The sequence below is a fragment of the Tyto alba genome, unplaced genomic scaffold (genome assembly GCF_018691265.1).
Source record: "Tyto alba isolate M040663 unplaced genomic scaffold, T.alba_DEE_v4.0 Super-Scaffold_21, whole genome shotgun sequence".
In the NCBI taxonomy this organism is placed as follows: domain Eukaryota; kingdom Metazoa; phylum Chordata; class Aves; order Strigiformes; family Tytonidae; genus Tyto; species Tyto alba.
In genome coordinates, this window is record NW_024881295.1 from 9,524,487 (window position 1) to 9,550,773 (window position 26,287).

General features: G+C 41.2%; 1 protein-coding gene across 1 annotated transcript in view; it reads left to right on the forward strand.

Moving 5' to 3' along the window:
• The window catches only part of ITPR2 (inositol 1,4,5-trisphosphate receptor type 2), a 272,128-nt gene that overhangs the window by 167,859 nt on the left and 77,982 nt on the right, over positions 1–26,287 (forward strand). Inside the window, 5 exon segments of the mRNA XM_042795147.1 lie at positions 21,258–21,366; positions 23,028–23,215; positions 24,565–24,589; positions 24,592–24,747; positions 25,341–25,597. Of these exon segments, the coding sequence (XP_042651081.1) occupies positions 21,258–21,366; positions 23,028–23,215; positions 24,565–24,589; positions 24,592–24,747; positions 25,341–25,597 (735 nt within the window).

Here is a 26,287-nt window from a genome sequence, read left to right on the forward strand (position 1 = left end):
CTGTGATGTGGGTCCTTCCCATGGGCTGCAGCTCTTGCCAAGCTGCTCTGGCATGGGTCCCTCCCATGTGTTGCAGTCCTCCCAGCGCAGAACTACAGCAGCAGGGGCTTCCCGCAGTGTCCCAGCCTTCTTTTTGCACAGCCACCTGCTCTGGTGTGGGGTCTTCCACAGGCTGCAGGTGGGGGTCTGCTGCCCCGGTGCCCTGCATGGGCTGCAGGGGCACAGCCTGCCCTCTCACCACGGGCTGCAGGGGGGTCTAGGCTCTGGCACACCTCCTCCTCCTCCTTTCTTCCACTGACCTCGATGTTCGCATAGATGTCATCCTTGCAACTCCCTCCTCTCTTCCCAGTTTCCCCGTCTTAAATACGTTATCACAGAAGTGCAGCCACTGTCGCTAATTGGCTCAGCCTTGGCCAGAGGTGGGTCCGACTTGGAGCCAGGGGAGCTTTGAGAAGCTTCTCACAGGAGCCACTGCTGTAGCCCCCTGCCCCACTACCAAAAACCCTGCCACACACAAACCCAGCACACTCTCATTAATATATTAAGAGTCAAATTGAGTTATGACTGTTGAGGTTACTTGTGTGTGGATTTAGGGGGGATTGTGTCCTTCATGGAGTGCAGACATGAAAAAATAGATACTTGGAATTTGATTGTTTTGCTGTGCTGATATGAGCAACAGACCAGGGAAATGTAAGGTGGCTTCCTTTGCACCTGATCCGAATCCCATTAAAGCCAGTGAAAAGATTTCTATTTATGTTAGAGCCATGAAGGGATCACTTCAGCCATACTCTCCTTGTACCCTTGCTGCTAGCGTTGCCTACTCAGTGTTCGCTGTGGGCTGCTGTCTGGATTCCCCTCCTTTGTGTTAACTGAGCAGCATAAAAGGATGAGTCATAAAAACTAAGAGGTTTTCCACTCCTGCCCACCAAGAAATTGGTCTTTACTGGTTTAGAGGTTTCTCAGTCATTGAACCGACTCCTCACTGTTACAAAACTAAAGGTGGTTATACTACAAATGTTGATGGGGAGACCTTAGGTCAAAACTAAGGATTATTTTTTGCCAATAACTCTGACTACATGAGGACCTAAGCACCCACACTTCTGTCAAGTAAACCAAGTGGGGCCTTGCCGCCATGTTACTTTCAAATCTGCATATTTACTTTGCAGATATAGTCAGTTACTTTTATGTGATCTGTATTATTCCTTCTTGTAATTATGGGTACAAAGAAAGGCTGGTATTAGAAACGTAGTCTCTTGTCATACAGAGTGAAAGTATCAGTCATTTGGATGAAGAGAGTTTAGTTTTTGCTCATGCCCCTTTTGCGTTTGTATAGTTTATGCCATGAAGTCTGAAAGATGGTTCTGTGCTAGCAAAAACTTAGGGTGCCTTCAGTGAAAAATTTATTACAGTGTATGGAAACTCACCCACTGCCAAAAACGTTTGACAAAGCATGGAAGGAGTCCACTTTCCTCTGTTAGCTAGGACTGCAGAAAGTTGGAGGAATACATGTTATTAGGTATGCACTTCTGCATTCAACTGACTCTTGTGAGATGAATGCACCTGACAGGCGCCCTTATCTGCATCTGAGATCAGCTCCAACTTCTCTGCATGCTTCTTAGCGTGTAACTAGCAGCTCTTCCAGCACATTGTTTAGCATCCGTGCCTTATGAAAGCATTTGACTGTTACAGCTTTGCAATAAATACATCTGTAATCTTGTTGTAGGAGCATCTTAATTAATGATGTGAGAACCAGCTATAAACACTGTATTCAATCAATGTGAGCTCCTAGCTGTGGAATAGTTTATATTATCATACATCTCCTTGAGATGGATTTTTCATCCCCTGAAACGTAACACTGGCCTCACCTGAACCTGAACTTCTTTTGTTATAATTTAATACCAAAACCAGGAGAAAGCACCTCAAGTGATTTCCTGTGAACCTTTGCTCTAGGTGAAGGAGGAGACAGATGCATTCACTGTCTGAAAAATGGTTGACTGTTGGATCAATCGATCAGATATTTTGGTGGACAGGGGTGAATATCCTTTGCCACTATTGGACACAGCGGTATGAAGCAGATTTCCTTTTTCTGTTGAGAATGTCTGTCTGCTGGGTGGAGTGGTATTTAGGCCAAGAGATGGGCTTGCAGTTGTGAAACCATGCTTGTTCAGCTGGGAAATCTATGGCATCTCTCAACTACTGAAGGCATTCAGTAGGCACACAGCTTACTGCCCAGCAGGCACATTTAGCATCTCCCCACAAAGACCCAGTGATCTTTGAAAGATGTGGGAATACAGTATAACATTTCATGTGAAATAGCTGTCCTTTAATGTAGTCGGCATGCCTGATACCATAAACCCCGTGGTAGATACTTACAGAGTAACCTGCGCTGTTAAAGGGAAACTTTAAAAGGGAAAGCTTTTTGTAATCAATAATTATTTTAATTCTGGCTCCATCTCCTTCTGCCTTTGTTGTGTTGGCTCAAGTTTGGAGTCCTTTTTAGGTTAAACTTCAGGCAGGAGGACAATATTCTGAGACAAGCTGTCTACCTGCAGGTCCCATTATCATCAGTGCGAGCCAAGGACCATAGCATCTTTCAGGAGCGGACTGTAAATTAAGGCCGGCAAGATCTGGCCATTTCCTCTCAATCCTGCTCTTGTCTTTTGCTTTATGAGACAATATTTATATTCGCCTGTCAAGAAACAGATCATAATGGTTATCTCGGAATTCATTGTTATTTTGCAGTGTTTTTATGAGACCAGTAGCCTAATGCTGCAAAGTTGTTTGTAATGTTAAGCTGCTACACCTAAAGCAGTGAGGTATCCATGGTAACTGTCTTGCCTGTACCCGGTACCCCAGGCTGCCTTTTCACACAGGTCAGAGCATGCACATTCCCAGATACTGACTCAAATTAGATTGCCTTCAACATCAGGTATTTTTAAAAAGACACTAGCTCTGACTTTTTTTTTTTTTTTTAATAGAATTTCATATTTAATTAGCTATTTGAGCCTCTGCATTCTGCGAGTGAAAGCAATATAAAAAGCCTTTGCCACAGTAGATACTTCTGTTGCCCAGACATACTCAAATTACACCTAAGACTTGTGCTGAAAATGTTAAAAGCTTTTCTTAGGGAATTTCTAAATTGAAGTTTCTAAGAATTTCTGAAGGAAATTCTAAATTAAGGTTTCTACTTTACCACCGAAGAATTATCCTAATGTGAAGTTTACAATAGCACAATTTTGTCTAGGTCCATCCTCTGTCAGGTACTCAGTATACTCAGTTTCCTTTGACTTCTTTTGTAGTTGAGGGTGGTCCAGGATTAGGCTCTGAAGGTTATCCTCCTTCCTTCCTCACCTTCTTGTTGATTTGCAAAATACATGTTCATTGAAGTTTCGTTTCTGTTCTGATCTATGATGATTTTTTTGCCGTTGTCTGAGGTATTTATCTGCATATACCAAAGCCTGAGGAAAATTCTCTGCAAAACTGAATGCTATGCTTGGAACTTTTTTCACCTGCCAGCCTACATCCATTTTAAGATTGTCCCGTCCTTTTTTTTTGACATAACTTTGTTTTATCTTGGTTTGTTCTGTCAGTTCCGATGCTTTTGCTATAGTGAATCATCAAGTGTGTTTGTTCTGAGTGTTCAGGTTAGTGATTTGAGTATGGAGGAGGAGGAACGGGCTCAACGCTTAACCAGGTGGTTCTTTCCCAAACGCTTGCTTGCCCTTTTCCAGTCTTCTTCAGAGCTGTCTTACCAAATAAGGAGGCATGATTACCAGAGTTACTGAGGGGGAGAAGCTACAAATCAAGTGTCACATGTATTATAATGTGTCATTGGTATAGCCAGGGGACAGGGAGGGAAAAGGCAAATTCAGAGGGGACAAGGAAGAAAAAAGATGGAAGACAGAAAAGCAGGAGAGACAAAATCCAGATCCTCTCCCGGACTTCTGCATCATCCCTTTTGCACTGTATAAATCTGTCAAGCTTTTGGCCGAGTCTTGGCAGCTCTGGGTGCCACAGCTAGAATACTAATACTTGTTTCTACGTATAGTGAATTTTAGGCCAGAGAAGAAAAACAAGTATGTAGGTGGAGGCATCTGCATGACACTCAATCTTTAGTAGTCAAAAAGCATCATCAAGTGGACTCACAGGGAGACAGAAAGGCGCTTAATATGTATAGGAAACCAATTTATGTAACAAAGTCATTGCAAAGTTGTAATTAATCAAAGGAACTAAATAATGGTGACATTCTGGGCAGTGTTATTTAGGGCTAAATGAGGGATCTGGTGTTCACAGGTTGTCATCAGAACTGAGAAGTCTGATGCTGTGGCTGTTTCTGCCATGCAAAGGCATTCTTTAGTGTCTTAGAGGATCAGGTATTTTGGACTTTGTTAGTACAAGAACAGTAAAGGCATCAGTGGGAGCCAGAAGGACCTGACTGAGCAAGTGAGCATGGGTAGCCAGGCCAACACCAGCAGAATGTCTTGCTGAAGAAGGGAGCTTAGAGCTTCTCTCTAAGAAGCTGCCTTTTGTTCAAAAGCTAAAGTGTTTCTACCTGCCATCATTTTAATATAAACTAGTAGTATTTTGCTAAGCAAAGATTAAGACAGATAGAGTAAATGCAGACCTTTATCATATTAGGATTTTGGTAATGTTATGGCAATTCTGGTTTTTGTATGTTGAATATAGGGTTCCAGCTGATATTTTAAGTCAATATAGTGCTCTGCTTTATCTCCTTATCGGAGACTTCATAAAAACATTTTTTCTCTTGAATCTACATTGCACTGCACTGGTTTTTGGATCCAGTGCAAATAGACTTGGTACACTTTGTGTTCTCTTCTAACACATGCAGATTGGCCAAGAGGATCAGACCAAAGGAATAAGAGTGCTGTCTCTCTGTGTGGCCATCTCCAGATGCTTCAGAAGGTCTAAGAATCCCCACTGTAGGCAGAGTTGAAGTTTTCTATTCTTCCTGAAGTCTTGGGATAATCCTTAACAGTAAGATCATAAATCTGTGGCCCCTAAAGCATGAGATTTTGTCTTCTTTCCCATAGCTGTTTTTTTAACATTTGCTATTGTAACTGGTTTTGCTTGTTGTCTATAGAAATGCTCAAATCCTCTTTGAGTCTTACTGTATTCTTGGCCTCAGTGGCTTCCCATGCTAATGAGTTCTGCCATCTAATTACGTGTGGGTTAACAAGTATTTCTTTATCACTTTTCATTGACAATCTTTACATTACATTGAAGGCCCCTTTTTTGGTGGGAGAGGAAACAGGAATTCCCGACCTCCCCATCTGCTCACCATTCATACTTTTCTGTACTGCTGTCACATATTTTCTTTTTTTTTTCCAAGGCAGGCAATTTCGATCTTTAATACCACAGTTCTTCCACACCTTTGTGTGCTCCTAGCACTTCTCTGAGACTTCTAGGAGATGGCAAACTGTAGTAAACACAACTTCAGATGAAACTGTGCTATTGATCTAACTTAGGGCACTAACTTTCTCTATAGTATTTCCCACCCTACTCAACCTTTTAACAAGGTTTTTATAGAATTGTAGGATGGTTTAGGTTGGAAGGGACCTTAAAGATCATCTATTTCCAGCCCCTCTGCCATGGGCAGGGACACCTCCCACTAGACTAGCTTGCTCAAAGCCCTGTCTAACCTGGCCTTGAACCCTTCCAGGGAAGGGGCAGCCACAGCTTCTCTGGGCACCCTGGGCCAGTGTCTCACCACCCTCTTAACGAAGAATTTCTTCCATATATCTCATCTATAATTTACCCTCTTTTCAGTTCAAAGCCATTACCCCTCATCCTATCGCTACACCCCCCCCTTTATGTACTAGAAGGACACTATAAGGTCTCCCCAGAGCCTTGTCTTCTCCAGGCTGAACAACCCCAACTTTCTCAGCCTCTCTATGTAGGAGAGGTGCTCCAGCCCTCTGATAATCTTTGTGACCCTCCCCTGGACTTGCTCCAACAGGTCTCTGCCCTTCTTATGTTGGGAGCCCCAGAGCTGAACGCTGTATTCCAGGTGGGGTCTCACGAGAACAAACTAGAGGGGAAGAATCTTCTCCCTTGACCTGCTGGCCACACTTCTCTCGATGCAGCCCAGGACATGGTTGGCTTTCTGGGCTGCAAACGCACACTGCCGGGTCACGCTGAGCTTCTCGTCAACCAACACCCCCAGGTCCTTCTCCGCAGGGCTGCTCTCAATCCTCTCATGGCCCAGCCTGGATTTGTGCTGGGGATTGCCCCGACCCGTGGGCAGGACCTTGCACTTGGCCCTGTTGAACTTCGTGCAGTTCACACGGGCCCCCCTCTCCAGCCTGCCCAGGTCCCTCTGGATGCCAGCCCTGCCCCCCAGCGTGTCGACCGCACCACACAGCTCGGTGTCGTCGGCAAACTTGCTGAGGGTGCGCTCGATCCCCCTGTCCGTGTCACCGACAAAGGGGTTAAACAGCGCTGGGCCCAGTACTGACCCCTGAGGAACGGCACTTGTCACCCCCCTCCACTTGGACATTGAGCCGTTGACCACAACTCTGAGTGACACCATCCAGATAATTCCTTATCCACTGAGTGGTTCATCCACCAAATCCATGTCTCTCTAATTTAGAGACAAGGATGTTGTGTGGGACAGTGTCAGATGCTTTGCACATGTCTAGGTAGATGACGTTAGTTGCTCTTCCCTTATCTACCAGTGCTGTAGCCCCATCGTAGAAGGCCACTGAATTTGTCAGGCACAATTTACCTCTAGTGATGCCATGTTGGCTGTCACCAATCATCTTATTTTCCGTATGTCTTAGCATAGTTTCCAGAAGGATCCACTCCATGATCTGGCCAGGCACAGAGGTGAGACTGACTTGCCTGTAGTTCGCCAGGTCTTCCTTTTTCCCCTTTTTTAGAATGGGGCTTATGTTTCCCCTTTTCCATTCAGTGGGAAATGGCATGGCTTCTCAAATATGATGAATAATGGCTTAGCCACTACATCTTCTGGTTCCCTCAGGGCACGTGGATGCATCTCATCAGGTCCCATGGACTTGTGCACCTTCAGTTTCTTAGATGGTCTTGAACCCAATCTTTTCCTACAGTGGGTTACTCTTCATCCTCCCAGTTCCTGCCTTTGCCTTCTGTGACTTGGGTGGTATGGCTGGAGCACTTGCCGGGGATGACTGAGGCAAAGAAGTCATTGAGTACCTCAGTCTTCTCCGTATTCCGAGTAATCAGGTCTCCCATTTCCTTCCAGAGAGGGTCCACATTTTCCCTCATCTTCCTTTTTTCACCGATGTACCTATAGAAGCATTTCTTGTTGCCCCTGATGTCCCTGGCCAAATTTAATTCTGTCAGGGCTTTAGCTTTCCTAACCTGATGCCTGGGTGCTCAGACAATTTCTGTGTGTTCCTCCCAGGCTATCTGTCCTTGCTTCCACACTCTGTGGGCTTCCTTTATGTGTTTGAGTTTGTCCAGGAGCTCCTTGTTCATCCACACAGGCCTCCTGGCATTTTTGCCTGACTTCCTCTTTGTTGGGATGCATTGCTTCTGCGCTTGGAGGGGATAATACTTGAATATTAACCAGCTTTCCTGCGCCCTGCTTCCCTCCAGGGCTTTATCCCATGTTACTCTACCAAGCAGATCCCTGAAGAGGCCAAAGTCTGCTCTACTGAAGTCCAGGGTAGTGAGCTTGCTCTGCGCCCTCCTCCCTGCCCTAAAGTCTTGAACTCCACCCTTTCATGGTCACTGCAGCCAAAGCTGCCCTTGAGCTTCAAAGTCTCCACCAGCTCCTTCTTGATGGTGAGAACAAGGTCTGGCATAGCATCTTTCCTTGTTGGCTTCTCTGTCACTTGGAGAAAGAAGTTATCATCAACACATTCCAGGAACCTCCTGGATTGCTTATACCCTGCTGTGTTGTGCCTCCAACAGTTATCAGGGTGGTTGAAGTCCTCCATGAGGACCAGGGTTTGTGAACGTAAGGCCGGTCCTATCTGTCTATAGAGGGCCTCATCTGTTCATCTTTCTGGTCGGGTGGCCTGTTGCAGACCCCCACTATATCATCACCTGTCCCTGTTCTCTCTTTAATCCTGACCCACAAGTTCTTGGTCAGCTCCTCATCCATCCCCAGGCAGAGCTCCATGCTCTCCTCTGCTGGTTATCAACATAGAGGGCAACCTCTGCTCCTCATCTCCCCTGCCTGTCCTTCCTAAGGAGCCTTTATCCTTCCATTCCAACACCCCAGTCATCGGAGCCATCCCACCACATCTCCGTGTTGCCAATAAGATCGCAGTCCTGCAGGCACATGCACGTGTCTGACTCCTGTTTATTCCTCATGCTACATGCGTTTGCAAAGAGGCATTTAAGCTGGGCCTCCCGTGAAGCTGCCTCCCCCCCCCCCCCACTGGCTGGAGTGGCTGCAACTCCTTTGTGCTGCTCTTCACATGCTCTCCTGCTGACCTGTGATCCCTGTCCAAGCTCTGGGCATCTATTGCTGGCACTGGCATCAGACTGGTAGGAGTGGGATGGATTGAGGTTATCCTGCCCCGGCAACTTTAGTTCAAAGCTGTCTCCCTTTCACGGAGATGTGCTAACTAAATGCAGCAGCAGTGCTGCATTCATAACAGAGGATTTTACTAAAAATCAGAATAGCATGAGCTGTGAATTATGTAGCCCCTAAGACTGTTGGCGGGTTTTGTTTTGTATTCATTGAAAGCACTGACTGGCTGGCATGTATATACAGTCTAATTTCCAGTTATTGGAACTTTAAAGTTGATTTTGGTTTTCATAATGCCATTGAGCCCTGATGTTGGGATAAATACATGTTGAGTCCATGCATTTATCAGAGAAATGTCATTAGTGGGGATATCAGTACTCTTGAAACACAGTAGAAAAAATTGCAGTCAGTTATAGGACCTCCAGAGCAGGTTTTCGGCAGGCTCACCGTCAATCTATGCTGTACTTCACAGCGCTAAAGAAGCATATGACATTGTATTTCCATAGCTACATGCTGTGCATGTAGGAAAGTTCCAGTGATAATATATTTCTTCTTGGAAGCGATAGAAATTTAGGCATTATAATGGCAACAGCTTCATAATAAATGTGTACTAAAATATATTATGATGAAACAGCTACTGCACATGTGCAGCAATCTTACCCATGGCATAAATAACTCAGCAATTTTAGCAAATATTAAATATAAAGGAGCAATTTAATATTATAGGTGAACAGCTTGCATATTAAATTTTATATAAACATGAATCTGTCTTTCAGTAGTGGGAATTTGAAAAGCTGAGACAGCCTCATGAAAATGTGTCTTCGTCTCCCCCTTGCCTCTACCTTTGAACAGCTGATTTAATTTTAAGCAAATTTTGGTCATTTTTTCAACCAGTTCAAGGGTGGCTTCAATTTGTGGGTTTGGGGTTTTTGGTTTTGTTGTTTTGTTGGGTTTTTTTGTTTGTTTGGTTGCTTTTTATTTTTTGGTGGGTTTTTTTTGTTTGTTTGTTTGTTTGATTTGGTTTGGTTTTGGTTTTGGTTTTTTCTGTTCAACCTAGAAGATAACTTTTTCCTGATATTGTGAAATGTGAAACTTAGCATTTAGAAATTGCTGTTGCTCCTAAAACAAAATGACAGCTAAGAAGCTATGGAGCATGACAGCTGATATACCTTGGACAGTTATTAAAAACAAAATGTTACTCTTTTAACAATGTTTCAGTTTCATTCAGCAACTTTGACTAATAGAAACAGTTAATGAAACTTCTGCTGCAGTGTTACGCAAAGTCAGAATTATTTCCATGGCACTTTTCGAAGGATGTTAGGTTTATTTGTTTGAACTGATGAAATCTTAAAATTCAAGAGTAGAAAGCTAATATTGGCCTCTAATTTAGAAGGGAAGATTGGGAACTGCTTTGAAAACAGAGAGGTTTTACCTAGTAAAAGATGTCTTAAAAAATCATAATGTCTGTCATTTAGAAGAGATACTTGATTATAAAAGTTTCAGATATGCCAGGAAAGACCAGCTCCAGCACCAAGTCACTGCAGTTCTGTGAAGCAGTAGGTAAAAGCCAGGATATGCCCTGGATGACCCTGGCTACGTGCTTAGCCTGCTCACTTGATGACATTAATGGGAGTCGAGGTAGCTTGTCCTAACCTAGGGTCTGAACCAAGACCTGCTTCCTCATTCCTGGGGAATAAACCTGCCAAATGCTTTTTTCCAGACTCCTAAGGAATTCAGCACTCAGGTTATGCCAGAGCCCAAGTCCTCCACATGACAGCACAGCCTTTGCCAGAGCAGAAGCAGAGCTCAGATCTTCAACAACTTTCTTTTAGTTGTAAGATTACCCATTTCTCATACTTTATCAAGGTGTCCTTGCCTTCTAGTGTGGTCTTAACTCGTAATCCTGGATCACCATTAATTCTTAGTTACCTGGGCTCCGTGGATGTGCTGATTTGCTGTTTGAGCAAGAGGAGATGCAGTGCTTTGTGACGATAGCCAAGTGTCAGCAGCTGTGTCCTTGCTGAGAGTCAGTAGCAAGGATCTGAGCTCTTAGCACACAGTATCAACAGATCTGCAGGAGGAGGTTGCTTAATATTTACTTAATATTTACCACCTCTGGCAATCAAAGTCAGGAGTCAGGCACCTAAAAATGATGAAACTACTTTGATTCAGTTTCTTAACAATCAAAAACCCAACAGCATATTTTAGGGATTTTTTTATTTTTGTTTTTCTGGTCTTCTGGCTCTGGCCACATAGATTTCACATTTCCAAGTACTATTCCTGGGACCAGGAGGACTAGAAATTATGAAGAGGGTGGAGGGGTGGATGGGTTTGGTTTGGGATTTTTTTTTTTTTTTTAATGTGAACTGGAGTTTTCATACAAGCACATAAGTAGGTGCTAAACTTAAAGTGACAGCTATCATGAAAAGGATGATGCAGTTGTGCCTGATGAATTTGGTGACCTTCTATGTCGGGGTTACGGCACTGGTAGATAAAGGAAGAGCAACTAATGTCATCTACCTAGACATGTGCAAAGCATCTGACACTGTCCCACACAACATCCTTGTCTCTAAATTGGAGAGACATGGATTTGGTGGATGGACCACTCAGTGGATAAAGAATTACCTGGATGGTGTCACTCAAAGAGTTGCGGTCAACGGCTCAATGTCCAAGTGGAGGGGGGTGACAAGTGCCGTTCCTCAGGGGTCAGTACTGGGCCCAGCGCTGTTTAACCCCTTTGTCGGTGACACGGACAGGGGGATCGAGCGCACCCTCAGCAAGTTTGCCGACGACACCGAGCTGTGTGGTGCGGTCGACACGCTGGGGGGCAGGGATGGCATCCAGAGGGACCTGGGCAGGCTGGAGAGGGGGGCCCGTGTGAACTGCACGAAGTTCAACAGGGCCAAGTGCAAGGTCCTGCCCACGGGTCGGGGCAATCCCCAGCACAAATCCAGGCTGGGCCATGAGAGGATTGAGAGCAGCCCTGCGGAGAAGGACCTGGGGGTGTTGGTTGACGAGAAGCTCAGCGTGACCCGGCAGTGTGCGTTTGCAGCCCAGAAAGCCAACCATGTCCTGGGCTGCATCGAGAGAAGTGTGGCCAGCAGGTCAAGGGAGAAGATTCTTCCCCTCTAGTTTGTTCTCGTGAGACCCCACCTGGAATACAGCGTTCAGCTCTGGGGCTCCCAACATAAGAAGGGCAGAGACCTGTTGGAGCAAGTCCAGGGGAGGGTCACAAAGATTATCAGAGGGCTGGAGCACCTCTCCTACATAGAGAGGCTGAGAAAGTTGGGGTTGTTCAGCCTGGAGAAGACAAGGCTCTGGGGAGACCTTATAGTGTCCTTCTAGTACATAAAGGGGGGGTGTGTAGCGATAGGATGAGGGGTAATGGCTTTGAACTGAAAAGAGGGTAAATTATAGATGAGATATATGGAAGAAATTCTTTGTTAAGAGGGTGGTGAGACACTGGCCCAGGGTGCCCAGAGAAGCTGTGGCTGCCCCTTCCCTGGAAGGGTTCAAGGCCAGGTTAGACAGGGCTTTGAGCAAGCTAGTCTAGTGGGAGGTGTCCCTGCCCATGGCAGAGGGGCTGGAAATAGATGATCTTTAAGGTCCCTTCCAACCCAACCCATTCTGTGATTCTGAGAATTGTGAGAGTTGGCAGTAATGGAAAACTCCCAATTAAGTTTACTGGAAAATTATTTGAACTACTACTTTTTTAAAAACCTTCAAGCATTAATTATAAATATTTTATAATTATCCCTGTCAAAATGGTTAGCTAATAAAGACTAAGTGCTAGAATTGTAATGTTGTCTAACTTTGCTCTACTTTTCTGTTAGTCTGAAATGCCTTCTAATTTTATAGATGTAGTGAAATCAGTACAGTAGCTAGCTTTGCTTCAGGTGGGAATTGTTCTTCTCTGCTTAGAAATGGAGGAAAATGCTTTGTTTTCTTTGCCATGCTGTGCAGCACAGAGCAAAGGGAGAGTCTGCCTATCACTGCAATTAGCACTTAGGACATTTCATGCTGTAGCTTGACACTATCCAGACTATTCTTTTGAGCTGATGTGTGTTCATTTTCCAGCAAGGTAGGTGCTAAGACTCTGTTTCCGTATACTGTTGATAACACTGGCAGTTTAAATTTTGCTGCTGCCCTGAACTGCCATAAAGTTGGCTTCCTTTAGCTGTTCCAGTTTTGCTGCATGGATAGGAGCTGCTAAAATATGTTTTGACCAGCTGTTTTCCTTTGCTGTTACATGTACTGAATGTGCTGGCATTCAGGCAGGAATAAGTGGCATTAGAGGAAAAATGGTTGGTTTTGATGAGGTCTCAGGATTGTTTTGAGACAAGCCACATGTTCCATGATTATTTCACAAGGTAGTAAATGCTGAGAATTAGTTTCTTTTAATACCAATTTTTTTTTCCTTAGTAATATAGACATACAGCACAGTTCTAGCTGAGTAGTTAATATTAACTAAGAATATTTGTATATATTGGAGAAAGTGACACAGGTCATGTTTAATGATATTTCCACAGTAAAACCCCAAACCATGAAGTACTCATTTGGTATTGATACAATCCAGAATTTATGTCAAATCCACTGGAAGATTTCCAGAGGCCTAGTAATCTGGATTGCAAAATAAACCTGATAATCTGCTTTAGCAAATGCATAGATTCCTTCAAACCTAAGTGGTGACATGAGTACCTGGGATGTCTTAGAACAAATTCTGAATTTTTGAATTGTCTTCATCAATCTTTACTAATAGACAATGATGAAGTCAAGAAATCAGTGAAGCTGGTGGTGGGTAAAAATGTGCAGGTGAAAACTGAAATACAGAAGTGCTTCCTGAGCCACTTTGAAAATCCTGAGCCAACAGGTGAAGTTCCTAGCATATCTAATTCAAAATAGGACAGGCAGTACGTCTGCAGTGCATACCTTATCTAGTAAATCAGGTATGTGTAATGCTTTGGCTTTGAAGTTCAACATAATAGCAACACAGTGAAACAGAATAATGTAATGAAAATACTATTTGGCCACTTCTATTATTTTTCCCTAGCTACCTGTTTCAGATTGCTCTTAAAACGTCAAAGCACAGTAGTGCTCATAAGTATGCATCTGGAAATTAAGTGTCTGTTTTGGTAAATATTCACATTAGGACACTTAGGGGTAATTTTTTCTTGCAGAGCATGGGGAGTTCCACACAGAAATCCTGTTAACAAATAATAGGATTTGTGTGCATAACTCCCTGTGTATCACTTTGAAAGTTTACCCCCTGCAGCATAAGAGTTAGATAATTTTAGTCTTTGAAAATTATGCTTTTCAGATCTGGTCTTTTTCTACAGTATGTTATTGATGGTGCAGTCATAAATGCTTCTGAATAATCGTAATCAAATCTTACATTGTTTTCTTTCAGTGGTGGAGAACTTGGGTTATTGTGAGTCTCAGTGCTTTGTCTTGTACTGGGGAAAGTTGCAAAGGAAAAATTACATAGGTGCAAACATGATCTGTTTTGTAAGTGCACAATTTATGACTACAGATGGAAACCATGTAACCCAATGAGCAGCAGGACAAGTGACAGATATTAACAATAATATTTGCCCACAACAAGGATGTGTTTTATATATACAACTGTATATATACATATGTAGAGATCTTACATTTGGAGAAAAAAATGGACATTTGACAGCTAATAGTATTTAATGGGCCAATAGTAAAATTTTATAATTTACAAAATCAAAATGTTTTTTGCTTTTTTTTTTCAGTCTAAGTCTGAATGCCCCAATGCTGAGGTTTCACTAATCCAAACAGTTTTTCTCTCCTGCTGTATTCATAGTGGAGACACTTTTTAGAGATACTGCCAAAAAAAATCTTTCTTTTAAAATGACACTTTCCTGAGTTTCTTCGGGGTACAAAATTGGACAGTTACCCAGCAAAAACTGGTTTTCTTGCAATATGTCCAATATGTCCAGTATTCTTTTCACTATCCATATTGAAAATAGACTGGCAATAACATTTGTTTTGCAATATTTTGGAAGTTAAGCTTCCAGCTTTCTATGGAACCTGGAACTGCAAGGGAAAGAAGAATTAAAAGACTGCAAAAAAAAAAAAAAAGTGAACTACTTTTTTAAACCGCTGTAGTTTGGCTTTAGAGAAGGGCCATGCTTGTGCTGCTTTGTTTTATCTGAACCTGTTTGTGAATCTCTGCACTAGTTACAACCTCAGGTTTATCAGTTAGCATTTGCGATGTAGGCAATTTGTATTAAGATGAGTGGGATTAATACCAGATTTGTGTAGGATTGAACAATGGCACATTTAAAATGTGGGGTGTCTCTGCCTAATGAGAGACAGCTGAGAGGTGTGGGTGGCCACTTCTGCTCTCCTAGGAGGACTGTGTCATGAAGTCTGGTGCATATTTTGGGATTTTATTCTTTTTAAAGTTGTATAAAAACTTTTGCCAGGCAAAGTACGTGTCTGCTCCTTCTCCTACTGAAGTTGCTGGCAAATCTCCCATTGATTTTAGTGGAAGCAGAGCTGGACACCAGCTGGACCCAATCTCTTATTTAAAAGTGCTTTTTCCCTGGGGTAAATAAACACCCCAGTGTGCAAATAACTCTGCTGTTGGGTGTCATATTTTATTGGTGAAAATATATCAGTTTCAACTATCAGTTGACTATGAAAACGTCTTGTTGCAAAAAGATCAAAAACCAGGAAAAAACTCACTCTATGTAAAAACAAACAAACAATCCCCCAAAACAAACAACCTCCCCCAACTTGCAAGCCCCCTGGAAGTTGCTGGCATCATGAAGACAGAAATTTTCCGCTTCATGGACATAGTAGGAGTCAGGACGCTGGGGCTCTCTTACAAGCTCGTGCTTGTGCAACACTGTCCGTGTGGTAGCTGTGTGCCTCAGTTGGTCCATTTTGGAGACGAGAAGATACCTGTGCCATCTTAAATTTCAAGAGCAGGTTGAATCATAATTTAAGGGTTTATCAAACTTCCATGCATGGTATCTTCACAGAAGCCACTTGTTCAAAACTATTTCTCCTACCATGTTTTGTGTCCAAGTGAAATAAGGGAACAAAATAGTTTGAAAATGGGTGATAAACAACAAAAAAAAAATCATCCTGAAGCAGACACTCAGACCAAGCAGAATAGAAATTTTGTTTATAAACGGTGAGAAGAAACATGTAGAAGTAGGTGTTTTTTAAACAGCCTTCATAGAAAGTCAGGCTTCTAACCTCATCTATATTTACTACAGGAAAAGGTGGCATGATGTCTTCGTAGATTATGTGAGATGACATATTTTTGTCACCCAGCTTGTTCTTCTAATGTAGACCACAAGATCTTCAAATAGTTTCTGTCTGAGAAGTCACCTCGTCGTGATTTAGTAACTGCCAGCAATAGAGACTATCACACCTCTTCTTAAGCTGTTCCAATAGCTAAATGCCATTACTGTTACATAAAATTCATAACCCACAAACTGAATAACCCAGCTGCCTCTACCTCTTTTCTAGCTGAATTTCTCTATCTCCCGTTTCTCACCAGTGTATCTTACACCTTTATCTTGTAGACTGAAGTCATCCATTATCAGATTTCTCATGTAGATAGTCAGAAACACAGTTCATGTAGTTCATGTTTAGACTGATAAACTCAGTGGATTGAGAGCCTTGAATTTCTGATGAGAAGGTATGTTTTATTCTCTAATCACTCTTGTGGAGCTTCTCCAAACCTAATCCAATTTGTCAGCATTCTTCTTGAATTGTGGACACCAGCTTGTGATGCAGTATTCCTACAGTAACATGACCCTGCATGTGGAGAAGATAGTCTCATGAATCCTACATAATAGCTCCTGTTATCCTTTCCAAAACTGTGTGATTTTGGGAGTTGTCATTCCACTGATTTTTCTCCAAGACTTTCCATTCTTCCCCAGAAGAATGACCTCCTAGAACAGGGTCCTTCATTTTTTGGTGTTCTGCATTTTATTGTTATTACATCTATAACTAGATGTACAGAGGTTTGGACATAATCAGGCTCGTGTTGTTTGCTTCAAGTTAGTTTAATAAATGATGCCTCAATTATTATTGATGACTTGACCTCACCCCCTTTTCTTCTTGTGTCCTTTTTAAATGTTATTAATAATTATTTTCTGTATTCGACCATTTCATTGAAAAAAAAAAGGCAGACGGTAAATACTCCATGGGGTTGCCCATTAGAAGCCCATACACTCATTTATGATTTCTTGCTTTAAATTGCACATCGAATTCTGTCAGTCACTTAGTTGTTAAGCTATTTGATAGTTATCCTTGTGGGGTTACTTAATCAAGAATTTTGCTTTACAAGATTGCATCACACTGCCAGTTTATCAAACTTTGACATAGTGATATTTTCATTATTAGCAAAACCAGAAGATAATCTTCACAAGTTTGAGGTCTGTTTTTCTTTTTGCCATATTGAGTCAAAAACTACAACACAACACAAGTATTATAACTGCCATCGGTTTATAGTAGCTTCCTTTAATTTTGTGTTAATGGAGCTCAAAATCAATCATTTCTTTGTTTTTCCCAGAATTGATATCAAACTCACTGCAGTGGGTCTGATATCAGTAAAAAGTATAAAAAGTACTGGTGTACTTTTTTAAAAGTATTATTGCATGTTAGATTTTGTATCTGTTCCAAACTCTTTGAAAATCTGTTAGTCGGCCAGAGATCCCAGCCAGCTCCTCTTCTGTACTTGGCTGCAAGTTATTAAAATCTGAACATTTAACAAGCCTAATTTTCATGCATCTTCCTGGTTTAATATTGAAATATATTCACAACATCATCCACTGCATTATAGAAATATTTGTTGGACCTAGCTGCCTTTTATGTGTTATCACTGATAATCTGAGCATTTCCACTTAATTATTTTAATGCAGAGTGGAAACCAGAAGAGATCACCAGATCATCTAGTTCAGCCTTCTGAACATCACAAATATCATTTGAATTCCTTAAGTGCTCAAATCCAAAACACAGCAGTATTCCAGCTACTAAAGCTCTATCCCAGCTGAAACCAGGACAGTAAGACAAGTAATTTTTGGCAGTGTTATACAGTGAGCTGGTGCTGATGCAGGTATCCATGATAAGCCTTGTGTACCTCTTTCAGCCATTGCTTCCCTGTGCAAAACACCCCATCCTTATGTGGAACCAGCCTTTTGCAGGCTTGGGGAAGGAAAGTGAATAAACCATTGTATTAAGGCATTTAAATCAAGTTTAAAGACCAACTAGTATAATGAAATACAAACTGAAAAAACGTAATTTGTTTGTGTCTACATGTTCCTATTGGAATAATTTTTCCCTATTGGAAACTTTTGTCTGTCAATCCCTAGCTATTTAAAACTGCAACAACAATAACCAGTTGTTGCTTTCTTGTGTCCTCGGTCTTTATCCTAGCTTTTGTTAGAGACAATACAGTGGTATTCATGGGTAACAATAAGACTGTTATGTTTCATTGTGTTTTTTTTCAAAGCTATACAATGTTCTAGCCATTATAGAAGGATTGCAGTCAGCTGAGTGATGTTTACGTGCCACTTCCATACCCTAATAAGAGGTATAAAAGAAAGTGTATTGTAGCCAGCGGGGGAGAGATTCAGCTTGGAAGGTTGGGACTTCTGCCATGTGTAGAAACCTAGCAGGGGAAGACAGCACTGTGCTGCCTAGTATGCTTTTATTTTTGGCCTCTGCTTCAGTAACATGAGTGTCAGTATTAGTTACTGCAAACTTCTTATTCATGCTACTGCTGTGATCATTTGCTTTTGGGCAATATTAATTTTGTGGCTGTACTAAGTTAGTAATCTGTTTACAAGGACATCAATGGCATGGCTGTCTCACTTGCCCTGGCAGCAGTTCGTCTCATCCGCATGATGGGGCTGTTCTTGATGATGCTTTTTGGCATTCCTATAAAAGCATACCCAGACACCTACGCCAGCAGGACCAGCGCATTTTCTGGAAGCAGGGTCCTTCTGACATTTTCTAGCATGGTGCCTCACACAGTCACAGGCTGGAAGTGACAGGCGTTTCTGATACGATGCACAAGCATTTGCACGTTTCTCAGCTCCAGTTCATACTGCTGCGCTTTGCCACTCTTTTTAGTGGCAGCTAATTTCAGAAGGCTCAGAGGAGTCGTGTGACTGGCCACGGTCATCACAAAGGGGATGAAGATCCCAGACTTGCGAATATGTGGGCTGAGTCTGAAGGCACGTTTTTGGCACAGCTGTCAGGCAAAGCAGAGGTTCTACCACATTCCTGCTTTTCAAACATGGTGCCCTTGACTTTTGACACTTCAGCTTCTGAGAACTGTAAGTGTTGTCTGGATTCATGGGAGATTGAGAGAGGGAGTGAGAGAGAGCAGGAATACTAAGACTTGCTAATAATCAAGACTTGCTCCTTGGAACAAGAAGTGAAGTCTGTGCCTTAGTTTGAATATGGGTGGAGCAGGATTTCCCTTTCCATAGCCACCTGGAGAAGCATCTTCATATCACTGCTCCTCCTGGTGTCTTTGAAGGTGATAAAGAAGGAGGAAGATCTGAGGTGTGCCAACAGTTACTGGCTTCCAGGCAGTAAGACTCAAATGCTAAATCATTCAGTTTGTTAGTCAAATGCTATTTCATGGCCTTAAATGTTCCTCCTGATAAAATAAAGGCTGTTTTGATTGAACAATAAAGCTTGTGACCATGGGTATTATTCTTAACTATATATAGATGGCTTTTGGTGTTTCTTCCCGTGACTGCACTGTGACTGTTTATATAATTTACCATGGCACTCTGTTAGTCATCAACAGACTGCGTAGATTGCTGGTTGAGGATGTTGCCTCAAGCTGAGTGGTTAATCAAGTGGTATGGCAAATGCCATCCTTTCTGATCAAAAGATCATGTCTCAATTCAGTGCCCATTCTGGATTGGGTCCTAGTCTGGATTTAGGAAGGGGTTCTGCTCTGTGATGCTATTTGTGATTCGATTTTATGATTCTGTGGTATATATGCCTGACATTTTGAAAATGGACTTTATCCTGGTTCTTAGCCTACATTTCTCAGTTCTGGTGGGAACTTTTTCCTCTTCAATAATATGTTTGGCTTCTTCAGGAGTTGTGAAAAAATGAGGTTCACCTTCTTGTTAAGACACTGGAGTTTGGTCACAGCTAGAGACAGGATGTTGAGCAGGAGGACCTAATTCTCTTAGCCATCTTGAAATATCTTACAAGCTTGGTTAGCGTACCTTGTCCATATCTGCAGGGTTAAACCCCATCACAGTGTAGGCTGGGAAGGAATCTTTCTCTGTGTGAAGTCCTAGGAGACTTCTGGTTCTTTGTCTTCCTCTGTAGCATAGAGCATGCTGGTTTAAGTGCACCTAGAAAATGCGCCTAATAAATTCCCTGGCACTGCAGATGTGTAGGTGATGCATTTTATTTTTCTTGCAGCCACTGTATTTATGGCTTTTGATATTTTACTATAGGGCTTGCACTTTCCTTGGCTGTTTTGAGAGAACTCTATAGACTATTACCAAATGAAAACATCAAAATACGAGAACTAGGAAAGAATGGCAGTTTTGTGTTGTCAGGCCACACATACAGAATACTGCATTCTGGCACTGTTTAGGTGGACAAACCCATTGACCTTGAGGTCTATGAAGCTGTGAAGCCCCACCGTGGCATGTGGTTGCTCTTAGAAATATTGCTAAGTTATAGAGAAGTGGGAGCATGAGTAGTGCTTCTTGAGGTGTTTCTGGGACTTGCTTCCCCACTGCTTGCTGTCTGTGGTGTCCACAGAGATGTTTAGATTGAAAAGTTGACTGCTGTAGTAAAGTGCAGGCGCTGGTAAGTACTGAGACCTGCTTCCAGTGCACGTATTTGTAAGAACTGTTTTTCATTAAAACCGGTAGGTGAGTATAGGTAAGGAAGAAGTTGTCCCATTTTACTGCCAAGCTGTTGAAATGAACAATTTTCCCCCTTCTGTGGTAATCAGAGACCTTGCCGTACTTTTTTCTTTATAAAATCTTAGGTTGCACATGCACCTACAGTTGTTGTGTCACCTACTGCTTCTGTGAAGTTGAGTGTTGACTGCAGGTGTTCCCCGGAGACTGAAGGCAAAACAAAATTGCCAAGTAATTGATACCCTCACTCTTAATTCAGTGTGTCTTGTCTTGCAGAACATATGCAAAATGAAAGGGAAGATCTTCAGAGAGCTGCATGCAAATTTTGACTAGCTGTGGTTTTGGAAGTAAAGGAACAGGGAGATACAGAGAATGCTTTTTAAGCATATCAAATGTCATATCTGTTTTAATATTTCATGTGATGTGGCTTCTTTCAGATGATCAGCTGGATTATCTGAGATCAGAGAAAAGGGAGTGATACTACTCAGCTGCAGAAAATAGGAAGAAAGTACTGCCATGGCAGGGTGGGGCACAGACACACTAACTGCAAAGCATTGGCTCTTGGTAGAATTTGTTTCGATATATGCATCCTACAGATAGCCAGTAAAAATTATTGAGGTGGAGGTATTTGATTTGTAATCAATAAATTTAAAAGAAACTTCAAAGTAAGTTTATACAACAGTATTTTAGAACTCTTCCCATGAGATTTCTTAGATAAGACCATTAGATGTTTCTTTTCTGGACAACTTTCTTATTTGTATGCTTACTAATTATAATGGAAAGACCTAATAAATTATGTATATATGTTAAACAGCTTGCTTTTCAAACAAAGGAAATTGGCCACAACTCTAATTTCTTCTAATTTTGTCTTTCTCTCAAAGGGCAACACTTTAAGGAAAATACTCCTCTATCGCTACTTTAAAGGAGAATATGGAAGTGGTATGAATGGGCCTCTGTCTGCCAGCTACAGCAAAACTGCACAAGTGGGAGGTAAATCAACACAGATCATTTAAAGAGAACAAAATTAGCAGCACCATTTTTTCTAATAGGCACATTGGAAGTGCTCCAGGGATTCAGTTGGTAAATAAATCAAACACGTTCTGTAACCAGTTAGAAGAGAGGTAGTATCAGACTTTTCCTATTTTTAAGTTGCACACACTTGTCTCAGATGGCTGGTGTGCATTCGGCGATACTGAAATAGGGACTTTCCCCATGCCCCCTCATCAATCATTCAATTCAGTTCCAATTGGTAGCACCATTTTAATTTGCCAGTAAATCCACATCCAGAAATTCAGCAAATCACAAAACATTTGAACAAAGATGTTGCTGTTTCTCGAAACTAAAAATTTTTTTTAAATTCTTGATTGATACATGAAAAAAATAAGATATAAGAAAGAGCTTCTCACAAATATACTGCTTAGGCAGTGGAACAGATTTCCCCGAGAGGCTGCAGAATGTGTCAGTTCTTGTTACAACTTTACTGGACAAGTCTGACGAACCTGCTCTAGCTACCCGGAGCAGGAAGTTTGAGTAGATAGATGCTCTCTGTAGGTCCCTTATAACCTATTTTTTTGTATGATTCTGTTACAGACACCAGGGGAAGTTACTGTAGGGTGGTTTCTTAGAAAGCCCAAAATAATGTATGTCATAGGAAATGTGGTAGAAGGTAGATATAGAGCCAGGTCAAAATACTTGCCATTGTATTTACAGCATATATTAAAGGCATGCCCAGATTTGTGGTCATTTCCAAATGTTACCCAACTGATCCTCCTTGACTATTTCAGTGGACACTAGAAATGTTTACAGTCTTAATATCCTGTACACCAAATTTTGCTCCCTAACAAACAGGACAGTAAAGATTTACTATTTTTTTAGTTCTTGCTATAAGAAGTGTGTGTGTGTGTGTGTGTGTGTATGGCTTCATCACAAAGAAAGTCTGAACCATTTTAATCAGTTTAATCAAAGCAGTACTGACTGATTAAAGCAGTACTATATTTTTCCTAATTAAGTAGATGTAGTTACAGCTGTATAAAAGTAAGTATAGCAGGAAATATGGTAATCAGTGATCATAAAATATGGTTGATTTAATGAGATAATACAATTTAACAAAATTCCTCAAAACCACGCCTTTAATTTGGATTAACTCAAGTCTCTGGTCTTAAAGAGCATCATCATGATGTTAATGGTCGAGGAGTTATATTGGCAAAAACATTTAGCTAGAAGGTCATACCCATAACCAGAGTGGATTTACCAGTACAGTCTTTGTATAGATTAAGCCTGAGATTGAAAAGCATATTTAAAGGTGGTCTTAGAGCACTGACCAGACAGACAGTTTAGCATATGCAGCAGTAGAATTAAAAAAGGGGTTTGGTGGACAAATCAGTCTCATTTCCAACTTTTTTGTTGTCTGAGTATCATGACAGAACAGTGGTTCGGGGTTTTGTTTTATCTCTTATTGTTAGAGCCCAACATTGCAGTTTCACACAAAAATCTTGTTTGTATCAAGGGGAATTTTAGCTGAAATGGTATTTCAAATTTAAATTTATTACATTGCTACTGTGTGCACAAGGCAAATTATTATTACTAATTGATTCATTTTCATATACGTATGTGAAACAAACATGAATAGTATGTATTTGTCTAATTTGCAGGTGGATTTTCAGGACAAGACTCAGATAAGTCTGGAGTAACCATGTTTGATATTCAGTGCCTTCTGGATAAAGAAGGTGCCTCAGAACTGGTCATAGATGTTATAGTAAACACCAAAAATGACCGTATTTTCTCAGAAGGCATTTTGCTTGGTATTGCATTGCTTGAAGGTGGAAATACACAAACACAGGTACTTATTTTGTTTACTTGTTTGCCTATTGATTTTCAAATGCATATATTCTGGAGACAAATAAAAAGAACCTTTTTTGCTATGAATTCTGTGAAAAGTTTATCACTATAATATGTATTGCTATAATACAAATGTAAATATGCCCTGTTATTATGCAATATCTCATAGTGTAAACACTTCAGTAGAAGAAAACATTTTTCAGCTGTCTTTTTCTGTGTAGCACAGTGCTTCTTTTAATCTGGTCTTTGCCATATAAGCATTATCTCCAGTTATTTCATATCTCTCTTTGTAAAATTAAAAATTACACTACTTTCAAGTTTGTAATAGCAATAAAATTAAATTATTTTCTGGAAACGTTTAGGGACATTTATCAAAATCTCCAAAGAGAGAAAAAGTGGCCATTTGAGAAGGCTAGTATCCCAGTCCATAGAAAATAACTGCTTTAAACTACAGATTCTTGTTTTTGTGAATAATATACATCTTGCCCAACTTTGGCCAAATAAGATGATTGTTTATGCTTACTCTATGATCAGCAGCTATCATAAGAGAGGAGAGATGGTATGAATCCCTCCCTGCATTTCCCTATATCTCATCATTGCCTGTGAAGGGAGCCTAAATAGCCAACTTAAACCTCGTTGCGAGACTGTAAAAGTTAAATGAGGGGAATCCTATCCTGTGTCTTTATTCTGTAAAAAAGATGACACAATCTGTGACCCTTAGAGAATGTCCAGAAAATGAGTGAGGTTTTGGTTTTTTCCAGAAAAAAAATGAGATTTTGTTGGATCTTTCTAAAATACATTGTTATGGGCTGTAAAAGGCTTTTACTTTAAGATAGTTTGTAAACTGTTAAAAATGGTACTCAGCCCACTTGACAGTAGTACTAAGGGACTGGAATTTATAACCTAAAATATTAATTCCAATTCTGTACAAAGCATAAAAAATTTATATAATCTAAGCTATAATATTCCACATTAGCTGTTTCATGCTTCCTCATGTTGTTACATAATAACAATTACTTTTCACTATTATTTGTAGATGGAATATTATAACTCTAGAATGCATGGAGAAATGGAGAGTGTCACAAAGTAATTTAACTTCAAGTGAAATATTATGACATTTTAAAGATTGCGAATATCAGTGTTTACCATTTTATCCAAATTTTAAAATGTTATCATCAGTCTTTGTTACCAGCCTTATATATCACTTTGTGAAAGAACTGGTCAGACAGTGGCCAACATTTGTTCTGTGTACGTGAAGTAATTATTCATCATCTGTTTCACAAAAAATAGTGTATTTTGGCATTTCTACTTCCTTAGAAGATTGATATCTAAAGAATATATTTTTTTCAGTATTCGACTTACCAGCAACTGAAGGAGCAAAAAAGTCAGAAAAATTCTTTAAAGTCCTGTACGACCGCATGAAAGCTGCTCAGCAGGAGATACGATCGACAGTGACAGTGAACACTATTGATTTAGGGAGCAAAAAGAAAGATGATGATAATGACCTACCCATTTCTGTTCCCAAAAAGAGAGGTAAGGAGGCACCCATGGAAGAGGGGACAAGTGCATTATGTTCAAACTCCATGTTCTGCACCACGGATACTATGCTGTGTTGAGCAATAAACTTCAATATTAACCATTGCTAATTTGCATCTTTTGCCTGCTTTTCTCTAAATCATAGGCCATCTCATAAGCAGGTTAAAAGGAATTAGCTGTGATGAAAACAGTGAAGCTATGCCAGTTCATACCAATAGAAGATATAGAACGATATTTGTAGAGAAGCAGAAGTAGAGGCTGCTGCTAATGGGGCTATTTCACAAGAGCAAGCGCAGGAACTGATTTCCCACCCTGTGGTCCTTCCATTGTTCTCATCATTTATTGGATATGGGAGAGAAATAGTAGGGCTTTTTGTTTTAATGTTCTGTTTCACTCTGGTTTGTGGTTTATTTGGAACATGCTATCCCTGCATGAATGTTGCTTTGATATTCTTTGTAAGTTGCCTAGAGGTCTTCGAAAAGTTAGGCACCAACAAAGAAAAAGTCGCATTCATTATTACTGTTTTCTTATTGTTTAATCAAATGAGGAGAAGGAGTTTAAAAAATGAAGGAAAATTATCTTCTTTTCAGTAAAGGATTCAACCCTGCATCTGAAAGAGGGTATGAAAGGACAGTTAACAGAAGCATCTTCTGCAACGTCCAAGGCTTACTCTGTGTATAGAAGAGAAATGGACCCAGAAATAGATCTTATGGGCTCAGGAACAGATGCTGCAAATGCAGAAGAAAAGTCTGCAGAAGAAGCAATCATGAGCCCTGCCATTGCAATCATGCAGCCAATACTGAGATTTCTTCAGCTGCTCTGCGAGAACCACAACCGAGAGCTCCAGGTAAAGTGTTTTTGAGCTGAGCTCCAAAAGAAGTATTACAGGAGCTGGAACTTCATAAAGAAAGAAAAACACGCCTGTGCCTGGCTCCTGTTACAGAATAGGGGTGTCTAAAACGTTATTCTTTTGGTCCAAGTGATAAAATAACCCTTTTCAAGAACCACTTGCATGCTGTGGTTGAGCTCATGTTTACGTCCTTAGAATTACTTGGGGACTGCAGCATAGCTACATGGAATTGAGCAGTGTCTAAATGTCCCTGTTAGTATGATTTCTGTGCACAAATGGTGGATCACTTACCACAGGCTTGAAGAACAGAGGAGGTTTCTGGATACTGCTCTTTTCCCTAGGTATTATGATTAAAGGCTTTAAGATGCTGTGTGTGTCCCCAGTATCAGTTCCACTGGTAGAAATTACTGTCCCCATAGCAACCTTTGCAAAATGAATTTCCTGCAAGGTACCTCGGTGCCGTGTCCAGCAGCCTCCCGTAAAGCCATGTTGGGGGTGGTTTGAGCTGAGTTACCGTTCTGCGCTGACTCTGCCAAGGAGCGGTCGTAATGTGTCACCATACCTGCTCGGCTGTGGGGCAACAGGCTGCCAAGAGAAGGGTCATAATAGGTGGATGGGGGCAGGTATGCAGGACATATATAAGACATTTAAGGCCAGTGCAGACGTTTGGGATGTTCACTTTCCTCA